The 24,290-nt window shown below is 34.4% G+C and overlaps 1 protein-coding gene across 3 annotated transcripts in view; it reads left to right on the forward strand.

Annotated features, from left to right (window-relative positions):
* Positions 1 to 24,290, forward strand: part of Erbb4 (erb-b2 receptor tyrosine kinase 4) — a 975,681-nt gene that overhangs the window by 361,244 nt on the left and 590,147 nt on the right. For all 3 annotated transcript variants that reach the window (XM_048344825.1, XM_048344826.1, XM_048344827.1), the window contains exon 2: positions 8,253 to 8,404. In XM_048344825.1, coding sequence (XP_048200782.1) covers positions 8,253 to 8,404 — 152 coding nt within the window. The remainder of the gene's footprint in view (positions 1 to 8,252; positions 8,405 to 24,290) is intronic.

Below are 24,290 nucleotides of genomic sequence, written 5' to 3' on the forward strand. Positions count from 1 at the left end.
GTAAGTCAAGTGTTGATATTACATATAGATTGTTAAAATTATAATTAAATTTATAACTAAACGTTACAACGCTAAAATTTGAAGAGTAAAACAGAAACACTAAACCCACAGAAAATGTAACATTTTAATCTGGAAAGACTATATATTTATGTTAGTATAATATTCAGTTAGGATAAAAATTGTAAATCTATTATTTTTGTAATAGACTCCAATTATGAACCCTTTAAACATAATTTAGTTGTTTAAAAATGTTCTAAGGCCTTTAGAGAATACTATAAGTAATAACACAGGTAAAATCAAAAGCAATTCAAGTTACCAAATAGTGTATACAGTGCATTTGTGGTTTGGGCATAGAGGATTAGCCTTTCATCCATCTGTAGTATAGAAAATCTATATCTTCTTTTACTATAGCTCTATTAGGGAATGTCTCCAATGCCAGAACTCCTTTTCTTTTGGCTCAAATGATGTTTAGGAAGTATTTTAGCTAATTGCATCTATTTGTCATGATGTATGATTTGGGGAATCAGCAAAATAGTGGTAGAAGATAAAAAGTCAAAGAATACATTATATGGTCACATTATTTTTTAAGGATGCCAATCCTGATACTGTAATTTTAGCATGATGTAAACCCTTGTTTTCTTTTGGTAGTAATTTTTGAAATAATTTTAAATTAAATTATGTAAATTATAAAATTTCTGAAGTGTAATTGCAGTTCAAATATTTATCATTCTGTACCAAATTACATCTAAATGGAATATTTAAGCATTTTAAAAGCATATTATTAGAATTACCAGTACAATTAAACAAATAATATTCAGAAGCATATTTCTGCATCACTAAATTTGCTTTATTTACTAATAGTAGAACAATTTAATATTTATCATTCATTAGAATATCACCCTCCTAAATTAAAAATATTCTCAAAAAAGGAAAAGTATGTGATAAATTTCAGAATTTAGGTGTAAAATGAAAGCCATAGTTAAATAAAATATTTAAATAAAAGCCATGCTAAAATGCATTCAGAGATAAAGGAAGTATTTCAGTGAATGTTAGGGAAATGACAGGAATGATGATCACCCTATTAATTCAAATAATTATCTTAGAAATGTTGATCTTATAATATTTCAATGACTTAATAACAACACAGAATTCTACTTTGTCCAGAATCTGAAACTCATCGTGGCTAAATTCACTCAACTTTTAAACAGGCAGCAAGCAACATTCGCTCCTGACTCTTCTGGTTCTTGTAGGCACTGAAGTCCATGTATTTACACTGCAGTGTTAAATGTGAATCTGCTGTGCCGCCTGCTCTTCTCATGCTGAGCCTGGGGCACAGGGAGCTTGTGTTCTAACATGCAGACACATAAAATAAGTTAGTAGGTCAATGTGCAAATAGATAATGTATTTTGAAATAACAACAGAAGAAGGAAAAGAAGACATACCCATGATGTAGAAATCTGCTCTCTATTTTAGATAAAGTAGAAAAGACTTTGACACTTATTACTAACATATTTGAGCAAAGACTAGGTCTTACAGGCTTCTTTTTTCTATGACGGGTCACATAGCCTTAGCTAATTTTTACATCTACCTTTTCTTCTACCCACTGCATAGCATGATCTACAATTGCTCCTGGATCTTAATCTGATGGGTGACCCAAACCTTCATTCCTGAAGGAACAATAGGATTAGTAGTCCTTCCTAAATTTGGATGTTGTAACTTTTCATTGATTATCATGAGGCCTAGAAGGTGTACTACGAGACCCACTAGCAATCTACAGGATTATAAACACTGAATTCCTTATTTACTTGGTGTGTACAAGTACGATTTTCTCTTGGTAGGCAGATACTTCTGGACTGCTTACCCAGCCAGCTTCAAAAGCTCCTTTCTTTGCCTGTTAATTTAGAGCCATAAAAAGTCCAATGTTTAGTGACATTCTCTATTTCTAGTTCATCAAAGGGATTTCTGGGCCTCCTGGGGGAAAACAATTGTGGGAAATGGGTAGTTTGAAAGACTTTCTGAAATGATGAGATGTGTGCAAGTGTGAATACTGATCCTTAATAGCTATGATAAGAAAGTTGGAGTTTATAATAAATTTGAATACAAGGAAGGCAGTGTTTGGGGTAGTAGAGTGAGGCAAACCATGTATGTTTAAAAAAAAGACTTTATTCTCTCTATCTGAAGAATGGATTAGAGACACAGGGGGTTACTGGACATCAGTGAGGAGGATGCTTCCTGTGGAGAGGGGAGATGGCACTGGCTTGGAATGAAAATCTCTCCGAATGGTAATGGTAAATTGGATTCCACTGGTGATTTTTTGGTAAATGGAGCTGACATGACTTGCCATTTCCTCATAATGATGATGACACTCAGTAAGAGGCATGGAAACTATTTGCTGGCTTTTATATGTATTTTACTTTTGAAGGTTTTTGTTTTTGTTTGTTTGTTTTTAGTTTTTGCCAGTCCTGGGCCTTGGTCTCAGGGCCTGAGCACTGTCCTGGCTTCTTTTTTCTCAAGGCTAGCACTCTGCTACTTAAGCCACAGCACCACTTCTGGCCATTTTCCATGTATGTGGTGCTGGGGAATTGAACCCAGGGCTTCATGTATATGAGGCAAGCACTTTTGCCACTAGGCCATATTCCTAGTTCCGTCTTTTGAAGTTTTTATAAGAGATCTAGGTTTTAAATGTTCAATGAATACATTACTATAAATCATAACTGCATTTCTAAAAAATATTTATTAGTGTTAAAACAAATTGAAAACCTACAGCATTACTTCTGACCATGTTGAGGATTGAATCCAGGGTCTTACTCTCATGTATATTTTACACAAGCAGTTTTACAATTAGGCAACGTAATTTAAACATGGCATACATACAGCACTCACGGATTTTTTTCTAGGTGACTCCAGAGTCTTTCAAATGACCTTTAAAATTTGTATCGGTATTTTCCATAATATTTCCATTATATCTGGAATACAACTATTAAATAATTATTTTTCTTAGTAAGCTTGACATTGATGATAAATGATAGTCATTGTAATTTGTGAGTAAGGCAAAAGTTTGATTTAATACTTTTTTCCCCCTCTTACTGTCTTCCCTTCGTAAGCAAATGGAATACTGGCAAGGATAGATATTTAGTACTAAATGGTTAATGTTTGGTGTCTTCATTTTACTATTTTTTTTTTTTTTTTTTTTTTTGGCCAGTCCTGGGCCTTGGACTCAGGGCCTGAGCACTGTCCCTGGCTTCTTCCCGCTCAAGGCTAGCACTCTGCCACTTGAGCCACAGCGCCACTTCTGGCCGTTTTCTGTATATGTGGTACTGGGGAATCGAACCTAGGGCCTCGTGTATCCGAGGCAGGCACTCTTGCCACTAGGCTATATCCCCAGCCCTTCATTTTACTTTTATTTTCCTCATTAATCAAATGAACCAAATAAACTCCTAAATCTTACTTTTGCTGTATGAGTGGAGATTATGTAGTTTAGTCTCTGCTGGATGTAAATCTTAGTCTAGAGAAACAAAGGTTTTTCTTTGTAAGTATAGCTACATTTTTAAGTGAATCAATAGTAAATAGATAATTGGTGGCTTTACTAACAGCTCTCAAGTAGCTGTACTCCTGGAGTTACATTTGGAATGAAACTCCAGGGAGCACATGTAAAGTTGGGATTTTTTTGAAGCTTGAACTCTTGTAAGCTGATTCTTTAAAGACTTTATAATAGTGTTGACAAAGGGGGCTGGATTTTGTTAATCCTGTTTTGGCTGTTGAAGAAGATTTTTCAATTCTATTTTGATAAACAGCTTTGTGAAATCAATGAAACTTGATGGCTTGCACATTGTCTTGTATACATTGCCTGATTGAAAAATCGATTGACAAATGGAAGTTGTGAAGCATTCAGTGAGGCCTTCATGAAGAGAACTGCAAATGATTTTTTTATGCATCTCTCCAAACTAATTCTTTAACAACCATGTCTGCCTTTCAAGATAAAAGCTACGATGCATATACTATCGATTCTTGAATGTTTCGAACATAAATATAGAGGAAAAGCTCACTAAACTATTTTAAAATTCAAACTGTTAGTCTGCTTAGTGAATGTCCTGCTTAATCAGGCATTTTGTTCATCAGAGGATCCTTTGTTGAAAAACATTTGCAAACATTCCTATTTACAAGTTTATATTTTAATAAGCATATGTACAAAACAGAATGGATCCTTTATTGAATGGTAGAAGCCAGGCAGTGTTGACTCATGCCTGTAATCTTAGCTACCTAAGAAGCTGAGATCTCAGGATTGTGATTTGAAGTCAGCCCTAGCAAAAATAATGCACGAAATTCTTTTTTGTTTAGATTTATTTGTCAAAGTGATGTACAGAGAGGTTTCAGTTTTATACCTTAGGCACTGGATACATTTCTTGTACTGTTTGTTACCTCCTCCCTCATTCCCCCTTCCCCCTCCCCCTTTCCCTCTCCCCTCACGAGTTGTTCAGTTGGTTTACACAAAATAGTTTTACAAGTATTGCTTCTGTAGTCGTTTGTCTTTTTATCCTGTGTCTCTCGATTTTGGTATTCCCTTTCACTCTCCTAGTTCTAATACCAGTATATACAGTTTCCCATGTACTCAGATAAGATACAGTGATGGTGCAGGTACAACCACAGGAAGGGCATACAAGAGGATCATCAACAATAGAAGCTATGGTTTCACATGGCATGTTGAAAGTAATTACAACAGTGATATAACAGTTGTTTCCATAACATGGAGTTCATTTCACTTAGAATTATCTTATACATTCATAGGGGCATAGCTATTAGGCTCTTGTGATCCTCTGCTGTGACTAGCCTAAACCTGTGCTAATTATTCCTTATGAGGGAGACCAGAAATGGATGTGTGACTCAAGCCTTGGGTGAAAAAACAAAAGGCCAATGCCTAGGTCTTGAGCTGGGTTCAAGCTCAGTACTGTCTCACACACACACACACACACACACACACACACACGCACACACATGCACACACACACTGGAATCTCTTTGTGAATTGAGTCATTTATATTGGCTTCAATATTAATTGGATGAATATTATTTAATAGTAATTTTATTGTTATATAGCTAAGGAGAAACAAAATAATGGCAAATTAATTCCATCTGTCTCCTCAAAGTTTATAGCATTTTGTAACATATTCATGGCAAAAAATGTGAAAAAAATTTCTAAACATTTGAAAATATGATGTATCAGCAATAATAATTTGCCACAAACTGATTTTATTTCAATTCAAAGATGTTACATGTTACATATCACTTTTCTCATAGTCACGCAATAGGAAATATGCAATAATGTATTGACATTGCCCATAGAGTAACAGACATAAATCACAACACTTGTGTAAATTTTTATGGTACTAAAATTATTGGGAACCTTTTAATTTATTTGACAGCATGTTGATTTTTTTCAAATAATATGTTATTAAACTTTTATTTACAACAAATAGGAGATTAATTAATTTCACCTCCAGTTTTCTGGTGGTTCATTGGAGATAAGAAGCTCATGGACTTCCGTGGAAGAAAGCGTGAATAAGCAAGGAGATAAAATCATGCTAGAACAATGTTTTAAATAAAGAATGTGAAGATGATAGACAAAACGTGAAAGCTTTTAGCCATTACCCAGATGTACGTGGAAGAGAAGGAGACAAATACAATTTTTTTTATTAGGAATGGTCATTGGAATGTTTGTTGTAAAGGGTGGAAATGCCATTAGCCGTCTTCATCATGGCATCCATTCTGTTACTCTACACAACATGAAAAATAACAACTAAAAACCTGACCTAGAAGACAAAAAATATATCAAGAAAACAAACACACAAACATGCTCACAAAAGAGCAGAATCAACCCCATCCATCCATTAAAGATGGCTCAAATGAGTTAATTTATTATCAGAAGCTCAGGAATCTGCTCCGGCATGATATAGTTGATATCAACAGATGATAATGATATCAGTAAATGCTATGTTTGCTGACATGTATTTTTAAGCAAAGATGATAATCAAGCTTATTCGAAGCAGAATATGACAAAGAAAGACAGCATATGACATTGATATGTCATAGGGAAAAAGGTCTTTTTGTCTGTTTGTGTATGTGCATGCACCCGTGTCGGCATGCTTGTTTGCGAGGTTGAAGTCAGGATCTAGTTCTTTCACTTGGCTTTTTCACTCAAGGCTGCCACTTGAGCCATGCCTCTATTCCTTCTTATGAATCTTGTTTACAGTATATGTGTAAAATATTTCTGTCTGAAATCATTCAACATATAATTAAAGATAGGCTGTTTTTAGGTTTCCAGGAATGCTTTATAATTATGCAGACTATTTCCCAGAAAACTTTTACAATATGCAATATTGTAATATTGCAATATACAATATTATTTTAAGACAGAAAAATGCTATTGGCCACTTTTGCTTTTAAGTTATTTTCATGTACATAATTACTCTGTAGGAAGTGGTATAAATTATAAATTCTAAAGGAAACTAGATTTAAATGAAGTAAACTATTTACATGGTCTGTATGTTCACAACAAATAAAATTGTTTTACGTTTGGGGATCTTTACTAGCTATACACCAGATAGGGTCCTCATATCTAAAATATACTTAGAGCTCCAAAATTAAATCACCTCAAAACAAATCCTCAAACAAACAGCAACCCCATCAGTAAGTGGGATAAAGACTTCGAGAGTGACTTCTCCAAAGAAGTAAGAATGGTCAGCAGACACTTGAAGACATGTTCAGCATCTCTGGCCATAAAAGTATTGCAAATCAAAACAACATTGAGATTCTACCTCACCTCAGTTAGAATGGCCATTATCAAGAACACTAATAGTAACTGATGCTGGCATGAATGTGGCCGGCCAAAAGGGAACCTTATTACACTGTTGGTGGAAATGTAAACATGTTCAACTACTCTAGAATGTAGTGAGTTTCTCAAAAGATGAAACATATTGCTTCCCCTTGACCCAGCAATTCCACTCCTGGGCATTTACCCAAATGACCACAAACAAAGCCACCCTAAATCTACCAGCAGGACTATGTTCATTGCAGCATTATCTACCATCACTAAGATATGGAATCAACCCAGATGTCCCTCAGCAGATGAATGAATCAAGAAACTGTAGAATATATACACAATGGAATTATTTGCTTCCATCAGAAAGAATAACCTTGTCCCATTTATAAGAAAATGGGAAGACTTGGAAACAAACATATTAAATGAAGTAAACTAGACCCAAAGAAACATAGGGTGCATGGTTTACCTCACTTGTAAAAGTAGGATATCTGGATATTCTCTATATAGGATCACAATGGCTGCGTAACCATATGCTTATGATGGTGTAAAACGATGTTTATCAAAAAGAACTCCAAGAAATGGAAAAAAAAAGGCTTTATTTTATTGTACTGTTTGGCAATTATTCCTTTTCTTCTTTCTTTTCTCCGTCTTTGGTTTATTCTTTGTGGTCACAGTTTTTTATTTCTGTGCCCTTTCTCTTGTATATAAGTTTATCTGATTTGGGGAAAGGTAGGAAAGTTATGGAAATGGTGGGATGAAAGTTGAACCAATGCAACAGTGATACTCACTAGACACTATGATGGAAATGAACTTTACAACTTTTGGAGAGGGGGGCAGTGAGAGAAAACGAGAGAGGGTGGCAATACTGTTTAAAAGAAAATTATTCATTACTTTACTTATGTAAATGTAATCTCTTTGTACATAGCTTTAAAATAAAATTGAAATTGAAAAATGATAAACTTTAAGGAGATTTTGTGGAACCCACTCCTAGTTACTGTTGTTCGTTGGTTAGCATAAATAAGTTTGGAAGAAATATTGTTATTTTACTAACAATGATGATCTTTTTTTGTTTTTGTTTGTTTTTTTTTTTGTTTTTGTTTTTGTTTTTTTTGCTTGTCCTGGGGCTTGAACTCAGGGCCTGAGCATTGTCCTAGGCTTCTTTTTGCTCAAGGTTAGCACTCTGCCACTTGAGTCACAGCACCACTTCTGGCTTTTTCTGTATACATGGTGCTGAGGTATCAAACCCAGGGTTTCATGCATGATAGACAAGTACTCTACCACTAGGCCACAAGCCCAGTTGCTGATCAATGGTTTTTAATGACGTTGGAAATACTTTAATTAGGGAATTTTGAAAGACATGTTTTGCAGGAAGTATTCTTATCGTTCACGTCATTTAAAGGGTATATAATGTCATGCATTCCTTTTGTCTTTGCAGTGTGTGCAGGAACGGAGAATAAACTGAGTTCTCTCTCTGACCTGGAGCAACAGTACCGAGCTTTGCGCAAGTACTATGAGAATTGTGAGGTCGTCATGGGTAATCTGGAGATAACCAGCATTGAGCACAATCGAGACCTCTCCTTCCTGCGGGTAGGTGCTCTCTGTGCTTTATTTCTTTGTGAGTGATCAGTGGTTTCATGATGTATAATCAGTGACCACTTGTTTGGATCTACCTGGAAGTTAAGCATTATTTATTTATTTATTTTGGCCTGGCAGCATCTGTGACTATAGGCAGAAGATAATGTGAAACAGAATACACCCTGCAAAAAAATAAGAGTAGCAATGCGACCCCAATTGGAGCCCTGAGTTTAGATCACTTACTGTTGCCAGACTGATAAAAGATTTTTTCACGGTGAGAAACATGACAGGTTGTAAGTCTGTGCTTTCTGACAGGCTGGAGACTAGGATAGTCAGAAAACCAACCAGAAAACCAACCAACCAAGAGAATTGGTGACACTACCTAGTCATCTTCTTTTCTACCCATTTCTGTCACTTTGGAATTTATGAATTATTACCATCAGAATCCCTATTAATTACTAAAAGTATGCTGAAGACAAACCACAAGTACTTACAAAGGGTGATAAGTGCATGTGCACACATGCACATGTATTTGTGTATGAGTTTACCCAGAAACAATCAGTCCTTTTGGTAATTTCTTTTAGCTCCGATTTGACATAACTCTGTTTAAAAGGCTGTTAGTGGTAATGCCTACAGTTTATTCCAGCTGTAGCTGATATAAATACAAGAAACTCTGAACTTCAAAGTGATTGTGAGAAAGTGAGTTGGCAATGTGGTCATGGCATAACTAAGTTCTTATATTTAGACAAGTATCACTATGATTCATTTTAAGTGGTGACATCTATGAAATATGTTTGATTTTTTCAACAATATTTAAATATTTCTCAGGAGCAATAATGTTGCATATAGATGAAACTATTTTAGATAAATAGATGATAGACATTCCCTAATAGTGATATCCAAACATTATCATAGTAGAGTACTTCTTGGATAGTAAATTGTTTAGTGAGCTATGATAATTTAAATAAGTCTTTACTTAGATAAGTAGTAAAATTACTTTTAAATATTCTATGTTTAGAATTAGTAGCAGCTTCAGAAAAAGAAGCAGCTCAATGCATAATAATAATTTATAGTTTATGATGTTACTTAATAAAAGGACTCACAGTTGTGTAATGCATGAGAATGTTTCTTTTTAAAAATATTTTATTTCACCTGTTTTCTTTAAATAGCTGTGCAAAAGTGTTTCTGTTTAACAGGCCCATTTATGAGTATGATATATCTTGTCACTGTCAGCCATGTCAATCAACTTCCCTTTCATCTAGTCACTCTCCACCCAACTCCTCAAGGTTCCTAGCTTAGGTTTAATGTATATACATTGAGTATTACATCTATAATTGTTTAAATGATTTCTGTATTCTACTGATTCATTATTTGTTCTATTCGCACCAAATATTTTAGTAATTTTGATTTTGAACTATGACATATTTATTCAAAGTATACAGTAAATGTTATTTGAATCTCAGAGAAGCCCTTAATACTTTCCTTTTATACTGGGTGGGGGGTAGCTGTTTTTCTAAAATTGAATATGCACAAGATATCCCAGATCATATGTAAGAAACTCAATGTCATTCAGAAAAGGAATATATAATGGAGAAAGCTGAATTCTTAAGCAGCAGAAAGAAATACATCAGTCCAATAGAAAAAAAATTGAGAAAAGTAACAAGTAAAATCTAAAGATATCTTTGCTTTCCTTCTTATGTGATCTTTGATTTGGTTGTTATACACCCCCCCACACACATACATACATATATATATGTCTCTACACATAAAATTGAGACATATATGGAGACACACACATATATAATATATGAAAATATATTTCATTGACAACTGAAGTAGTCATAGTATTGTAAATGATAGTTGTTAAGTCAAGAAAACTTACACTTTTATAATTTTATAATTGTAACTTGTAACATCTTATAAGGTAAGAGAAAGGAATGAATAAATTAGACTTTAGCTGAATGTGGTGGCCCATGCCTATAATCCAGGCACCAGGCAGGCTTAGTCAAGGTGATCAGGAGTTCAAGGCTTGCCTGGGGGATGTAGTTAAGGTCAAACTCTGTCTGAAAACAAATGAATGAAAACAACATTCAATCCATCAAATGCACAATCAAAAAACATTATTTAACCAGCCAAACAAAAACTATACTTCATGGTGTTTTGCCTTTAAAGTAGGAAAGTAGAGTAAGTCAACACTGGGAAGAGGAGAAAAAACCAGACGCTTCTTTATTTGTTGTTCAAAAAACTGAACACTGTGAATACTTTTCTCCTGGAGTCCTGAAAGCAGAGATTGACAACATTTTCAATATTCTGTGCCACTGGATGATCCATTATTTCAAATTATGCTAAAAGCTTTCCATTTAATTTATCTTTTATTCCTGTTCATAAACACATTAAGGCTTGTTTGTGCTCTGAAAGGCCTCCTTCCAAAAATATATAATCTGCACTATTTAGATACATTATAATAGATAGAACCCATATAAAGAAGGAGACTAGTTGTTGCATATTTTACCACTACTTCCTGTAAGTTTTGATTTGTATGAATGAGTAGTAAACTTTCATTAATCTATTTCATAGATCCCATACCCTTGAGATATGTTTACAGAACTGTGATATAGTGAATAAGCTTTTACAGAGGCCCACAATTTCCATTCTTCTAAGAATGACTCAACTGTATATTGCATTGATGTAAGAATCTTATGTAATGATCTTACAGTTGATTCTGGCTGGGCAGTGGTGGCTCATGCTTATCATCCAAGCTATTCAAGAGACTAAATTTCAGAGTATCATAATTTTGGACCGACTTGGGTAGAAAAACAATTAACCAGAAAAATCAAGGCTGCAGGCAAAGCTCAAGTGTTAAAGTGTCAATCTAGTGAGGATGAGGCTCAGAATTCAAACCTCAGTGTTGACAAAAAAAAATTACTCTGGGTTTATTTCTATCTTTAGTAGATGAAGAAATTACTTTTGTTTTTGCAGGTTTTTTCATTCTTATTGTTACCTCTAAATATCAAGGTAGTTTGTTGTTTGTTTTGTTTTGTATGGCACCTTCAGGTAACTGTATTCCCGAGGTTTGCCTTGAACTCTTGATCATTCTGCCTACACTTGTTTAACTCATTTCCTATCAGCACACTCACTATTGAGAGTAGTCTTGAATTGTTGAAAGATAAATATTTGTTGAGTGGACAATTAAATGAATGGTTTTCTTAGATTATAGATCTTGGTTTTATATGTGCGATGTTTTATGAATGAATACATCCTGTGTTTGCATAATTATGTAATCTCATTGAGACCTCACTCTGGTTCTATGTGGAGGAATATGACCCAAGCTGGACCAGAATCCTTTCTCAGGAGTCTCTGGGATCATAACCAAGAAGATTCATTTTCTTTGGGAGTTAGTTCCTGTCCACAAGGGCAGCAGGAACATGACAGCCTTTGGTCTTATCATGTTGAGTGTTAGAGAAAGACGTACACATGAGTGATGTGAACCCACACTATGAAACAGATAACAGGAGCGGAGAAAGAAAACATTTACCCAAGTTACTAACATGGGAATGATTCTTTTCCAGTCTGTAGTTTCTTTATGAAGACTGGGGGAATATCTAGTAATTTTACAACTAGATTTCATGAAATATTTTTGAATATTAATAGTAACTATCTAAAATTCCTTCATTCCTTAAACAAAATAAGATTGTTCATACTATAAATAAAATGAAACATATTCTACCTCCTAAAATGTCTGGAAGAAAACAAAATTACCTAAGGTTGAACTGAAGATACAAACAATATTTTTTTAAAACTCCTGTAATAGTTTGAGTTAGATATTGTATATTTCATTGAAATACCTTTTAGATGGTTTCAAGATGCTTTTATTCTAGCAACCTTGATACTCTTTTAACTCGGCATTTTTGTATTGCTTTTTGGGGAAAAAGAAATCTAGTTGACTGTGTTTAACATTCGACCCTCAAGTAACCACATAGCTGGCTAGAGAAAAAGGCCCTAAAACTTATTTATTATGTACTTTATCACCATCACAAGGTTAAGGCATAAAACTGAAACAGCAAGGCATAAAGATCACATATTTTGTGCTATTGTCTTACTCTTAGTGAACTCTCTAAAACAAGGCAAAATGTAGCAAGTAATGGGAATGAACCGTTAGACCTTTACCCTCATTAGAATTCCTGCCAGCTCCCTCTCTTTTGTTATTTCTGATCTTCCTAGCTACCATTGGCATTCGATAACTCAGTGCTTCTAGAAAGTGCATGACCTACTTGCTTGTATACTTCAAGTTTATTTTCTCTGTTTTATATATCTAACTTAAGCAGTCTTAATTGTCAGCCATGTAAAGCAGTATGATATATAATGTAGACTAAATTAAGGAATATTGATATTTATCTCCATCCATTGTTGTAATAGGTATAGCATTTGTGGATTGCATTTTTTTTATCATTAAGTAGTTATTCAAAGGAGTTGCCCCTCAACACATCAGTTGATAAGTATAACACATCTCGATTGGTATCAGTCCTTTTATCTTTTCCCCCATCCCTCCCAACCCAAACATTCCCCTCAATTGACCTAGTTTTTAAGACATGCAGTGACTACTATGACCTAATATTAATCTGTGGCTTCACTTTAATCTTACACAAACTGTTTTGGAAATACTATATAGTAAGATTATTAGGACACAGACATAAAATCTTGTGTATGAATCTGGAATAGTAATAATGCCCCTGAATCACTGGGATAAAGTCATGAGTTCAAGCCCCAGTATTTGGCACAAAAATAAATAAAAATAAACTTTAGAAAAAACATCACAGAAATAGTTCATTTTCTCTCTGAATGAATGTCTTGTATTTAAATTCAAATATATCTTTTGTTTAATGTAGCAATTAATATTATATATGATATATAATTATTACGTGTAATATATGTATGCATACACACATACCTTCTTCTTATTAGGATGTATATAGGACACTCCATACTTTAAGAATTGGTTTTGCATACAGGCATAAGACTTACAAAAGTTTCACTGCTTTTCTAGTGCTGGGAAAGACTGATGCTTTTTAGTTTTCTTTCTCACAAAAGCTCCTAGCTAATGACACATATGCAGGAAGGAAAATTGTTACCCAGAGAGTAAAAATTGCTTATTAGAACCTAAGACTTTGACTTCGTTATTCTGTTACAATAAAATCCAGGATGATTCTTGGAAATGATGGTATTTAGGTTGCACCAAGTATACTATGTTTGACCTTCTCTTTAGCTATTTTCTGTGAGGAGTAACGGCTAGTTAGACTTATTAAAAATACTTGGATATTTACATTTGAACCTGTGTCTTGCTTTAGGCTTGCTTTCCATTGTATTTTGGTGGTACAAAGCAGATAACTAGAATTCAAGACCTGTGTTGTGTGTTTATTGTATTAGCATATGTGTCTCCTATCTTCCTCATACACATCTAATTATTCTGTGGCTGAGCTCTCCATTGCATAGCAGGGGTAATGAAGCAACATCCTTCATGTCAAACATAAGTAAACATAAGTAGGTAACTTATAAAATATTTAATTATTGGGTAAGAAAATGGTTTTCTTTATCAGGTTAAATATTATTGACCACAGTCTGGTTTCAGCTCATGAAATACCTGTGAGAATGACTTGTGTGGAGGAGATGGTGTTGGAGAGATTGATTGGTACAAGAATGAGAGTAGTCCTATGTAATATCATTAAAAATTAGAGAGAGAAATATTATTTAAACAAAACATCTATAGCATTATAAAATTTACCCACATGCATTATATCCTTACATTTACCAAAAAATCTGAATAACGTTTTCAGGTACAGCATATGCATTTTAGTTGTGCACATATTATGATGAGACAGCAAAATAAGACTGTGGTTAAACCTGAATCTAACACAGAGGAGTGGTATATGTGTAGCTCTGGAAATGGTGGACTAATAAGTCACATTTCTATCAAGTCTTTGTATTATTTCAATACCAATTCATTGGGCACAGTCGTCTGAGCTTTTTTTCCTTATCACTTAGTTTCACAAATGGCAACTACATTATATCCAAGAACCTATTTTTATGAGGTTCCAAGAAATTATGCCTCTGGGAAATATATTGCTCAGATAAAACACGCACTGGAACAAGAGAAGGTATTCCAAGTTCTTCAATTTATCTTTTTGTTAGAATTCCATGTAAAAATACCATTGCAAGGAAATGTAGTCTTTTTCAGTATTTACTTGGTGATGTCTTAGCTAGGTGATATGAAGAATACTGAAAAGCAAAAAAGAAGAGTAAGAAGAGTATTACAACAGGGCAGTTGGGTCAAAGCAGGCATTCTTGGTTAAATGGAATTTTCAAAGCTTGATAGTTCTGCAAGCTGTTTCTAAGATTGTTAAGCATAATACATATGCAATTTTGTATGTATGTATTTACATCTGGCTTTTAAATTGAAACTTGATTTTGTACTAAATCTAATCATGGAACTTGTATTGCATTTGAAAAAGCTATGCAATTTACACTTGGTTTAGGAAAATGTACTTTTCTTCTCAGAGGTTAAGTACCATTTAATCTGAAAATATACATTGACTCAAAGTGCTGATGGTCTTCCCACATCCTAAAAGATAAATCAGAGGTAAAATTATCCATATTCATTATTTGGAAGTCTCCTTAAATATAAATAAATAAATTAAAATTATGTATATATGTATATATATGAGTTTTTTCTTTATCTTAGAAATATTAAAGACAAGTTAGTGTCAAAGTTAAAATGCACGTTTAACAGATATATATGTATATACATATATACATATATATGAGAAACAATACTCTAGGAAGGATGATAGGAAATAAGAAATAGTCTAATGTGTATAATTCTAATATTTTCAATAGCTAGTTACATAACTAAAAATTAGAATTTATATTTAGTCTTATATACATTTAAAGCAGTGAAAATTTTTTATGATCAAAATTTAAAATTGTGTACAATGCTAACCCTATACTTGGTGGTACCTTAGTTTGAATTCAATACCTTGTACTTGCTGGACAGATGCTCTACTGCTGTGACATGCCCATTGCCCTTTTCTTGTATGAGTTATTTTCAAGATATGGAACCTGCACGGACCTACTTGCACTTCTTGTGTAGCTAGGAGAGCACACAAGCACTACTACACCCAGCTGCTGATTGAGAAGGAGATATGAACTCTCATAAGCTGGCCTCGAAGTATGATTGTCCACTTTGGGGCTTCCCACCTAGCTAGGGCTTACAAAAGGAAGCCACTTACTGACATCCCCATGTTTTAAAGAATTTTAGTCAGAATTAGGCTACAGGATGACAGTTTATGATTGGTATCACAAGAATATTTAAGAATAAGGCTGTTCTTAATAAGGCAGATGGAAAGTATGTTTTTATACTTCTAGAGTTTAGTATTTAGTTTTGGCTTCAAATGTGAGTTTGGTGAATTTATATTCTTATCTTAAAATTAATTAGATTAGAACCTAAATAACAAACCCATTTCATTCTCATTTTTTGAGACTTTTAGCTTGGGGAAATCAAATATATACATGTTCTTTTCTCATCAGTTTTACTTGTAAGCAGCCCAAGAATGAGAATAAACCATACCTATGGGAGATTTAAAAATGAACAAAAGTATTTTAACAATTGCCTGCATTTATTTCAAGCCCTAAAATGGTCAAATAGAACTTTCCTCAAATCATAACTATATGTACCTTTTCATAACTATGTGTAGCATTAGTTTTCTTACATGAAACAAAATTTTTAACTTTCTTTCAAAGAGAGAGAAGATTTAAAACTTATGAACAATTTTGAACAACACCAAATCAATTTTAAAGGTCTCTCTTTGGTCACATCGAGTGTGATTTAAAGATCAAAAGTACAAATGTAAAATGTGAAAACTCTTGCATTTAGAAAAATTGTAATTGTTTTTCCAGATCCCTAATTTGAACCCATTTACTATGAAATATATTAAAATATGCATTGAACTGTAAAAACTAAGATCTCTGTTTCATTAAATATGTTTTTTCAAAAACATTTTTATTAAAGTTCTACTCTAAAATCAGAATATGCCATTGAATATTAACGTATGTCCTTTCAAACAACATATTGTAATGTTTCTTTATATATAAAAAAGTATCTCTCATGGTTCTGGTGTCTTCTAACTTTTCATCCCATCTCACCCCACTAAGAATGTCATATATCAAGAAAACTAACAATAACAACTGTTGGAGGGGATGTGGCCAAAAGGGAACCCTACCTCATTGTTGGTGGGAATGTAAACTGGTTCAGCCACTCTGGCAAGCAGTATGGAGATTCCTCAGAAGGTTAAATATAAAACTCCCCTATGACCCAGCAACCCCACTTTTGGGTATCTATCCAAAAGACCAGAAACAAAATCACAGTAAAGCCACCAGCACAACAATCTTCATCGCAGTGCAATTTGTCATAGCTAGAATCTGGAACCAACCCAGATGCCCCTCAGTAGACGAATGGATCAGGAAAATGTGGTACATATACACAATGGAATTTTATGCCTCTATCAGAAAGAATGACATTGCCCCATTTGTGAGGAAATGGAAGGACTTGGAAAAAATTATACTAAGTGAAGTGAGCCAGACCCAAAGAAACATGGACTTTATGGTCTCTCTTATTGGGAATTATTAGTACAAGTTTAGGCAAGTCACAGCAGAGGATCACAAGTGCCCAATAGCTATACCCTTAACGATCACATAAGATGATGCTAAGTGAAATGAACTCCATGTTAAGGAAATGATTGTTATATCACAGTTGTAACTACTTTCAATGTCCCATGTGTATCTGTAGCTTCTATTATTGGTCATGTTCTTGTATCACCTTCCTGTGGTTGTACCTACACTATCTCTGTAATATTATCTGAGTATATTGGAAACCGTGTATACTGGTATTAGAACTAGGAAATTGAAAGGGAATACCAAAATTGAGAGACACAGGGTAGATAAAGACAAACAACTACAAAAGCAATACTTGCAAAACTGTTTGGTGTAAGTGAACTGAACAACTCATGGGGGGAAAGGGAAAGGGGGAGGAGAGAGAGGGTATGAGGGAGGAGGTAACAAACAGTACAAGAAATGTATCCAATGCCTAATGTATGAAACTGTAACCTCTCTGTACAACAGTTTGATAATAAAAATTTGATTAAAAAAAAAGAGGTGATTTCAGCCTGGCACCAATGTCTCACACCTGTAGTTCTAGTTGCTCAGGAGGCTGGGATCTGATGATCACAGTTCAGTGCAAACCAAGGCAGAGTCTATGAGATTGTTAGCCCCAATAAACAAGCAGAAAGCCAGAAGCGGAGCTGTGGCTCAAGTTGTAACTGTGAGAGCACACACACTCACAAAAAGAGATGATTCCCTGTAACATTACTAGGCTGCTTGATTCCTTTCTTGCCCTTATTAGTGATTTCTGAGCCATGCTCAGAAGACTTGATAAGTTTTACAAAGCTTGTTCAAAAGTTCAGCTCTGGATGATGTCAACTTTGGATTTTCAGAGAGGTGAAATTGCAAATCAAACACTCGGTTGTAGTTTTTAAGAGGAATTCAATAGCTTAAGATGCAGAATCTCTATGAAGTTGCAGGAATAGGTTGTCCATCAAAAAGACATTCTTTCAGGAAATCACTGGAAAGCCTTCATAAAAGAAAGTAAGGAGGCATTGATAAGGCACTGTGTGAAGTTCATTAAATAAAAACAGTGGGAATTGCAAAAGCATACGGAGTTCATATCGAGATTATCTTCCATCTTAAAATACTTTGAGATGAGGCACAAAAGTCTTATAATAAAATCTGAAATGCTTATTGTATTAGCTGCTCCCTCTACGGCAGGGAGCAGGTATCTTCCCCTTGCCATTTATGGTATTAAAATTCACTACCCATCTTTCACTAGCATCCAGCTTCCTTTCTGAAATCACATCTACCTCTCTTCCACAAACACATCTACATGCACACTTCTGCTCATCCTGTCAAAGTTCAGTACAACTTTAAGACTCCACTAGAAATCATTTCCTTGAGGAAGCTTTAACTAATGCCCATGTCTTACTGATTTCCTCTCATATGTACTTTCATGGCACTGTGTGCCTCTTTGTAAAACTTCTATTCTGGCAATCATGTAAATATTGAAGTATTAGAAAATATCTATGTCTATATCATTCACCATGAAATTTTAGCTTGCAACCCAGTATCTACCATATACAGATGTCTCAGCCAAGACTTATGAAAACCGTAAGTAAATTTTGTAACAGTAAGATTTAATTCTTTTTTTAATGAGATTTTCAGTCAAGAAAATAATATGCACCCATTGTATTATTTATTTTTCTAATAGGAGTTCTTCTTAAGACTGTCCTGTTGAACTCTTGGTAACTTTTTATCTTTTTTCTTTATGGTACCTGAGGTGAATACATAGGGATTTAATTTACATACTTCTGCACATACTAAAAGTTCTAATGGTTGTATAGGTAGAGACATTTGTTATCTGAGTTGTGTGACTTGAACAAAGTCTTATTACTTTGATGGCCTTAAATATTTCTTTCCTTGACCTACCTTCAATACTTCAATACATGCTACTGTATATCTAACAGTCGTTTCATTGATAAGTTTCCTGTAATTTGGCATGCAGATTTTGTCCTTGATGACATATCATTCCACACTGCAGTGGAAAAGCATGCATTTTTACAATAACACCTTTAAAATACATTATTTCTAATTCCATAATATGGGTTCCCCAAATATGATCTGCTTCCTTATTCTCACTGTTTCCATGAAGAGAGCAAGTGATTCTTTCTATCTTTTCTCTCTAGTACTGTATACATGGCTTTTACTGCACATTCCATATTGCATAGGAACCATTAGACTATAAGATATTCTTTCATTTTTGGCAATTTATACAGACACTGTGCAGTAGATTGTTATTTGGCAGGCTTTGTTTGCTAAATAGAAAATGCTGGGTTAAATTGGTTGCTCATAGTGAATATACATACATATATATACATACACTCATGTATATGAATATATACATACACACATATATGTATATATACACATATATATACATACACACATATATATGTATATATACACACATATATATACATACACACACATATAAATATATATATATATATATATATATTTGGACTTAGGGACTGAGCCACTATCTCTGGATTCTTTTTGCTCAAGGCTCAAGCCACAGCACCACTTCCAGCCTTTTCTGTTTATGTGGTGGTGCTGAGGAATTTATCCTTGGGCTTTTTGCCCCTTAGGCAAGCATGCTACCACTGAGCCACATTCCCAGCCCCCATAGTGAATCTTATTACACTTAAACTATGATAAGAACAGCATTGGTAAACATCCCTAATCTGGCGTTTTATGTTACGATGAGGTAATGGCCTGCTAAATAACATTTTCTGATATGTATGGTGTGCTGTGCTGGTTTTATGTCCTGCTCTAGTTACCATTCCTCATAACAACTCTATGACTAAACATTCTTGTCCCCATTGTGTAAGGAACAAACATAGGTTTAAAGAAATTAGAACTCTTAGGTAAGGTGAGCACTTTAACTCTTTAGTTTCAGAATTTATGCACTTGTATTTTGGTTCACTGCTTCCCAGTGGTTACCAGTGAAAAATCTGTTTCTTGGATCAGTATTTTAGAAAATTAGTAGAAGGTACAGTTTTATAGAAAACCCTCCAAAATTTGCAACTGTTTTGATTGTAGTAGAAGAAAAGCCTGAGTAGAACCACAGAAGTTTGGAGGCTGATTAAAAATTCTGGATTATGCAATGGGGTTGGCAGTAGGTATAAGTAAAATCACATAGAGAACTTTAGGGACAGATTCATCAAATTGAATAGTTAAGAGTTTGTGGTCAAAAATCAAATATTCCACAGATATTTCTTGACTGTTAACTCTTTATTTGTTGAATTCTCTTTCATCAAGAAAACAGACCTATATTAACAGTCCTGAGTTCAGACCTAGTAAATAGTAAAGCGTGGCATTGACAATAAAGAACACAGGCATTTTCTTGATAGACCCAAATACTCTTGATAAAGATGATCTTTTTTGCCTTTACATATCCAGAGTCAAATACCTAACATCAAATACCTAACACCAAAATGTGTGAGGTAAGTAATGTATAACTCAATAATGTATATGGCAGGGCGTGGGGTGGGGGACACAATTCATTGAAAAATGCAATTTGACAGTTCTGAAAAAAGAATGGAAAATATAAATTAATGGAAATTTTTCCAATTTTATTCTCACATTTTAATCAATTCACAAATATGAAGACGCAAGACATAATAAATTACTAATAAATTATAACAGGTCTTCAGGTAAGGAAATGTATTATTTGAGACAATTATTTATGAATGTTACAAAATTTCAAGAAATTAGGCTGACAAGAACCACGTATCAGTGACTGGCAGTGACAGTTGAAAATAATGGGATGTATACAATGATCATTTAAAGAAAGATATGATAATAATTTCATTATTAATTGTTCATGGAGACAAAGGGCAAATAATTAAGGAAGACATGGTTAGTCATCTTCCATCACTGTAACAGAATACATGAGATAATCAATTTAAGAAGATGAGAAGTTGACAATCCAGGATTCATTGATCCTTTAGCTTTGGGCCTGAGGTAAGGTAGAATATCATAGAGTGAGTGACAAATAGTGGAAACTATTCACCTTATTATGAGCCTGGAAACGAAATGGAAAAAAGAGGCTAGGGTTCTACACTCTCACTTGGGAAAACATCTCTAATAACCTAAAGACCTTACTCCAGCCCCAAACTCTTAAAGATTTTACTACCACCAAATAGGTCTACCCTGGAGACCAAGAATTTAAAACATGACACTCATCACAGGTTAGGCTCTGAGGTCTCAAATTTGGGAAGTGGGATGGATGACTTGTCCTGTTAGTAATAGGGAGGCAAGATACCGAGCATGTTGTTGCCAAAGTTACCTGGTAGAGTTCTGGACTTTCTGTCAATATTTCAGGAAGACTTTCTCAATGAAGCATTGAACTCCAAGTAAGGGACACTCTTAGGCACAGATTAGTCAAAGAATGGAGGAATGAATACAGTGTTTTTCCATATGACTGCTGTTTGCAGTGACCAGAAGACTACTGCGTATCTTTAAAGAACCTTAATCCAGTTTAACAAACAAGAAGTTAAGCTTGGCAATGATAAGGTCTGTGTAAGACTCTGGGGGCAATGATGGTAGTTGTAGAAATGTAGTCTCTTGAGAACTTGGATTAATCCATTGTTTGCTGTTCCTTCCTTCCTTCCTTCCTTCCTTCCTTCCTTCCTTCCTTCCTTCCTTCCTTCCTTCCTTCCTTTCTTTCTTTCTTCTTTCTTTCTTTCTTTTCTTTCTTTCTTTCTTTCTTTCTTTCTTTCTTTCTTTCTTTCTTTCTTCTTTCTTTCTTTCTTTCTTTCTTCTTCTTCTCTCTCTCTCTCTCCCTCCCTCCTCCCTCCCTCCCTCCCTCCCTCCTCCCTCCTCTCTCTTCTTTCTTTCTTTCTTTCTTCTTTCTTTCTTTCTTTCTTTCTTTTCTTTCTTTCTTTCTTTCTTCTTCTTTCTTTCTTTCTTTCTTTCTTTCTTCTTTTCTTTCTTTCACAACTTATGAAGCTAGCCTGGTTGTAAAATTCACATGAAACTCTGCTTTGGGAAATCCAATTTAAATTTCCATCATCAATTAAGGATTTAACAGATATGATTAGACTGCATCTTTGTAGGTGGTTTCTTTTCTTCTCCTTGTGGTTCAGTAAGGCAGTGACAAGAGCAGCTGGTTTATCCCCTCTGTGACCAGGCTGTTGTAAAAGTGTTACTTCTCATCGAGAAACTACCTTCTCTCCTAGAAAGCAGGCATGAGTTAACTGAGTCTGTGATGCAACTGAAGAGGAACAAGAGAAGAATAAGTATTAAAAGTATACTGAGGAAAGTAAGGATTTGGGTGAACTGAAAGGAACCGAAGAACACAGGAATATGCTAATCACCAAACTGTATATTAAATAGGCTCCATAAGGTTTCCCAAACACCTTCAATTTTTTATGTTTTGAGAAGGATAGCTTCATCTTGTAGACCTTTGAGCCCTCCATTCAAGATTTATAGGGCACCTTTTGTTTAGTATTTTAGTGTTTCAGTGCAGTTTGTCTTTTTAATTGAGGGATTCTCCCTACTACAGTTATATTTCGTAAATGAGGTTGCAGAGACATGTAAGGTTAACTGAATTATTCCAGGTCATTCATCGATAGCTGGCAGAACAGCAGAGGTAATTCTGAACATTTTTACTTAATATATAAGATGTTGAGCTGTGTGGATAATTAAATTCAATACATATAGAAGCAAGAAAATTTACATCTTCACCATAGAGTTCCTACTTATCTGACTGATTTACAGAATGGGAAACCTTGTTACAATATTTTCAAGGTGAAATTTTCTTAATCCTCCTTAATGTTGTTCAAATCATGCCTTCTATGCATTTGAAAAAAAAAATTCACAGATCCCAATAGCAGCAGAAATGTTGCTAAAGGGGTAGTATAATCTCTTGGCCTACAATCTTCTCAGCACTGATTCAAAGCTCTTTTCAGTCTACACATTGGCTATTTTGTTCAGATAAAGTCCCTGGATTTAAGGGTAGAATAGCCTGATCCAAGAATGTCTATAATATGAATTTAGAACAATATGTTTCCAGAAAAACATGTCTCAAAGTAACAGTTGAAAGAAATGGTTGTGTTGGCTCTGCTAAGAAGAAAAGGAAAGGGAAGCAGTAATTGTATTCATATATTTGAAGAAAAGTCACAGTATAGTTCTGAGTTGTTCCAGACCACAGATTTAGGCAAAAGTTAAAAGAGAGGCTGATTTTCCCTTACAATAAAGTTTTCCCTAACAATTATAACATTCTAATAGTGAAATGGGGTGCTTTGTTAGTCTGCAAAAATGGACAGGAACTCATCATTGAACACCTTGAATTTTCTAGGCACTGGGCCATTGGCACTATAAAATAGCAATAACAATAGTAATAGTAAATATAATTTTAAAAATAAGGTTACTGAGTCTACTATACTGTAGGTACTCTGTTAATACCATTTTTAGTTCATATATCTCTCTCTCCACCTATCTATCTATCTACCCATCCAGCTATCTAGCTCTCTATCTGTATATATGTTTATACTCTAATTGACTCAATATTATGCTGTTCAGTACCATCCCATCATAGAAATCTTCTGTCCTTCTCACAAAGTGGACTTTCAACCAAGGGAGATTTGGGAAGGAAGTACAGAATTTTGGTCATTTGAAAGGAAATTGTCTAGAAAATTCTAAGTACTTCTGTTCTTTGTAACTCATCCTTTTTCTTTGGGAGAGTGGTATACCTCCATAGCAGAGTGCTCAGTGCAATTAGACTTGTGAAAAGATGGTGACTTTTCTGACCTTCCAATGATAGTTTGGTGAGGTGTTTAAGGGCAGATGAAAATGCTTTTAGAATCACCACTTCTCTGAAAATCTTTTCTTAATAAGTATTTTCTTAATAACTATTACCCATTATGATATGTCTTCCTTAGATTATATCCAGCAGAGATTTAGATAGTTTTACTAAAGGCAAAGCATAGGAAGTGTTGGCATGGCCCCAAAAGACATTGCTCATCTGTCTTTCTTTAAAACTTAATTTCTTTGATTTTGAATGCTTGTCACTTATTAGAGTCTCCTGTGGAAATTTGAAGGTGCATGGAAGTTCTGGGGAAAGTTAAAGCACTTTAATCACTATCTCAGCAGTTAGATTTTATATTGACTGAGGGAGTTAATATTCTACTGAAGTCTCTAGGCTAACTGCTTTGCTTTTTGGATGGTGTAAGGG

Source organism: Perognathus longimembris, chromosome 4 (genome assembly GCF_023159225.1).
Source record: "Perognathus longimembris pacificus isolate PPM17 chromosome 4, ASM2315922v1, whole genome shotgun sequence".
NCBI lineage: Eukaryota > Metazoa > Chordata > Mammalia > Rodentia > Heteromyidae > Perognathus > Perognathus longimembris.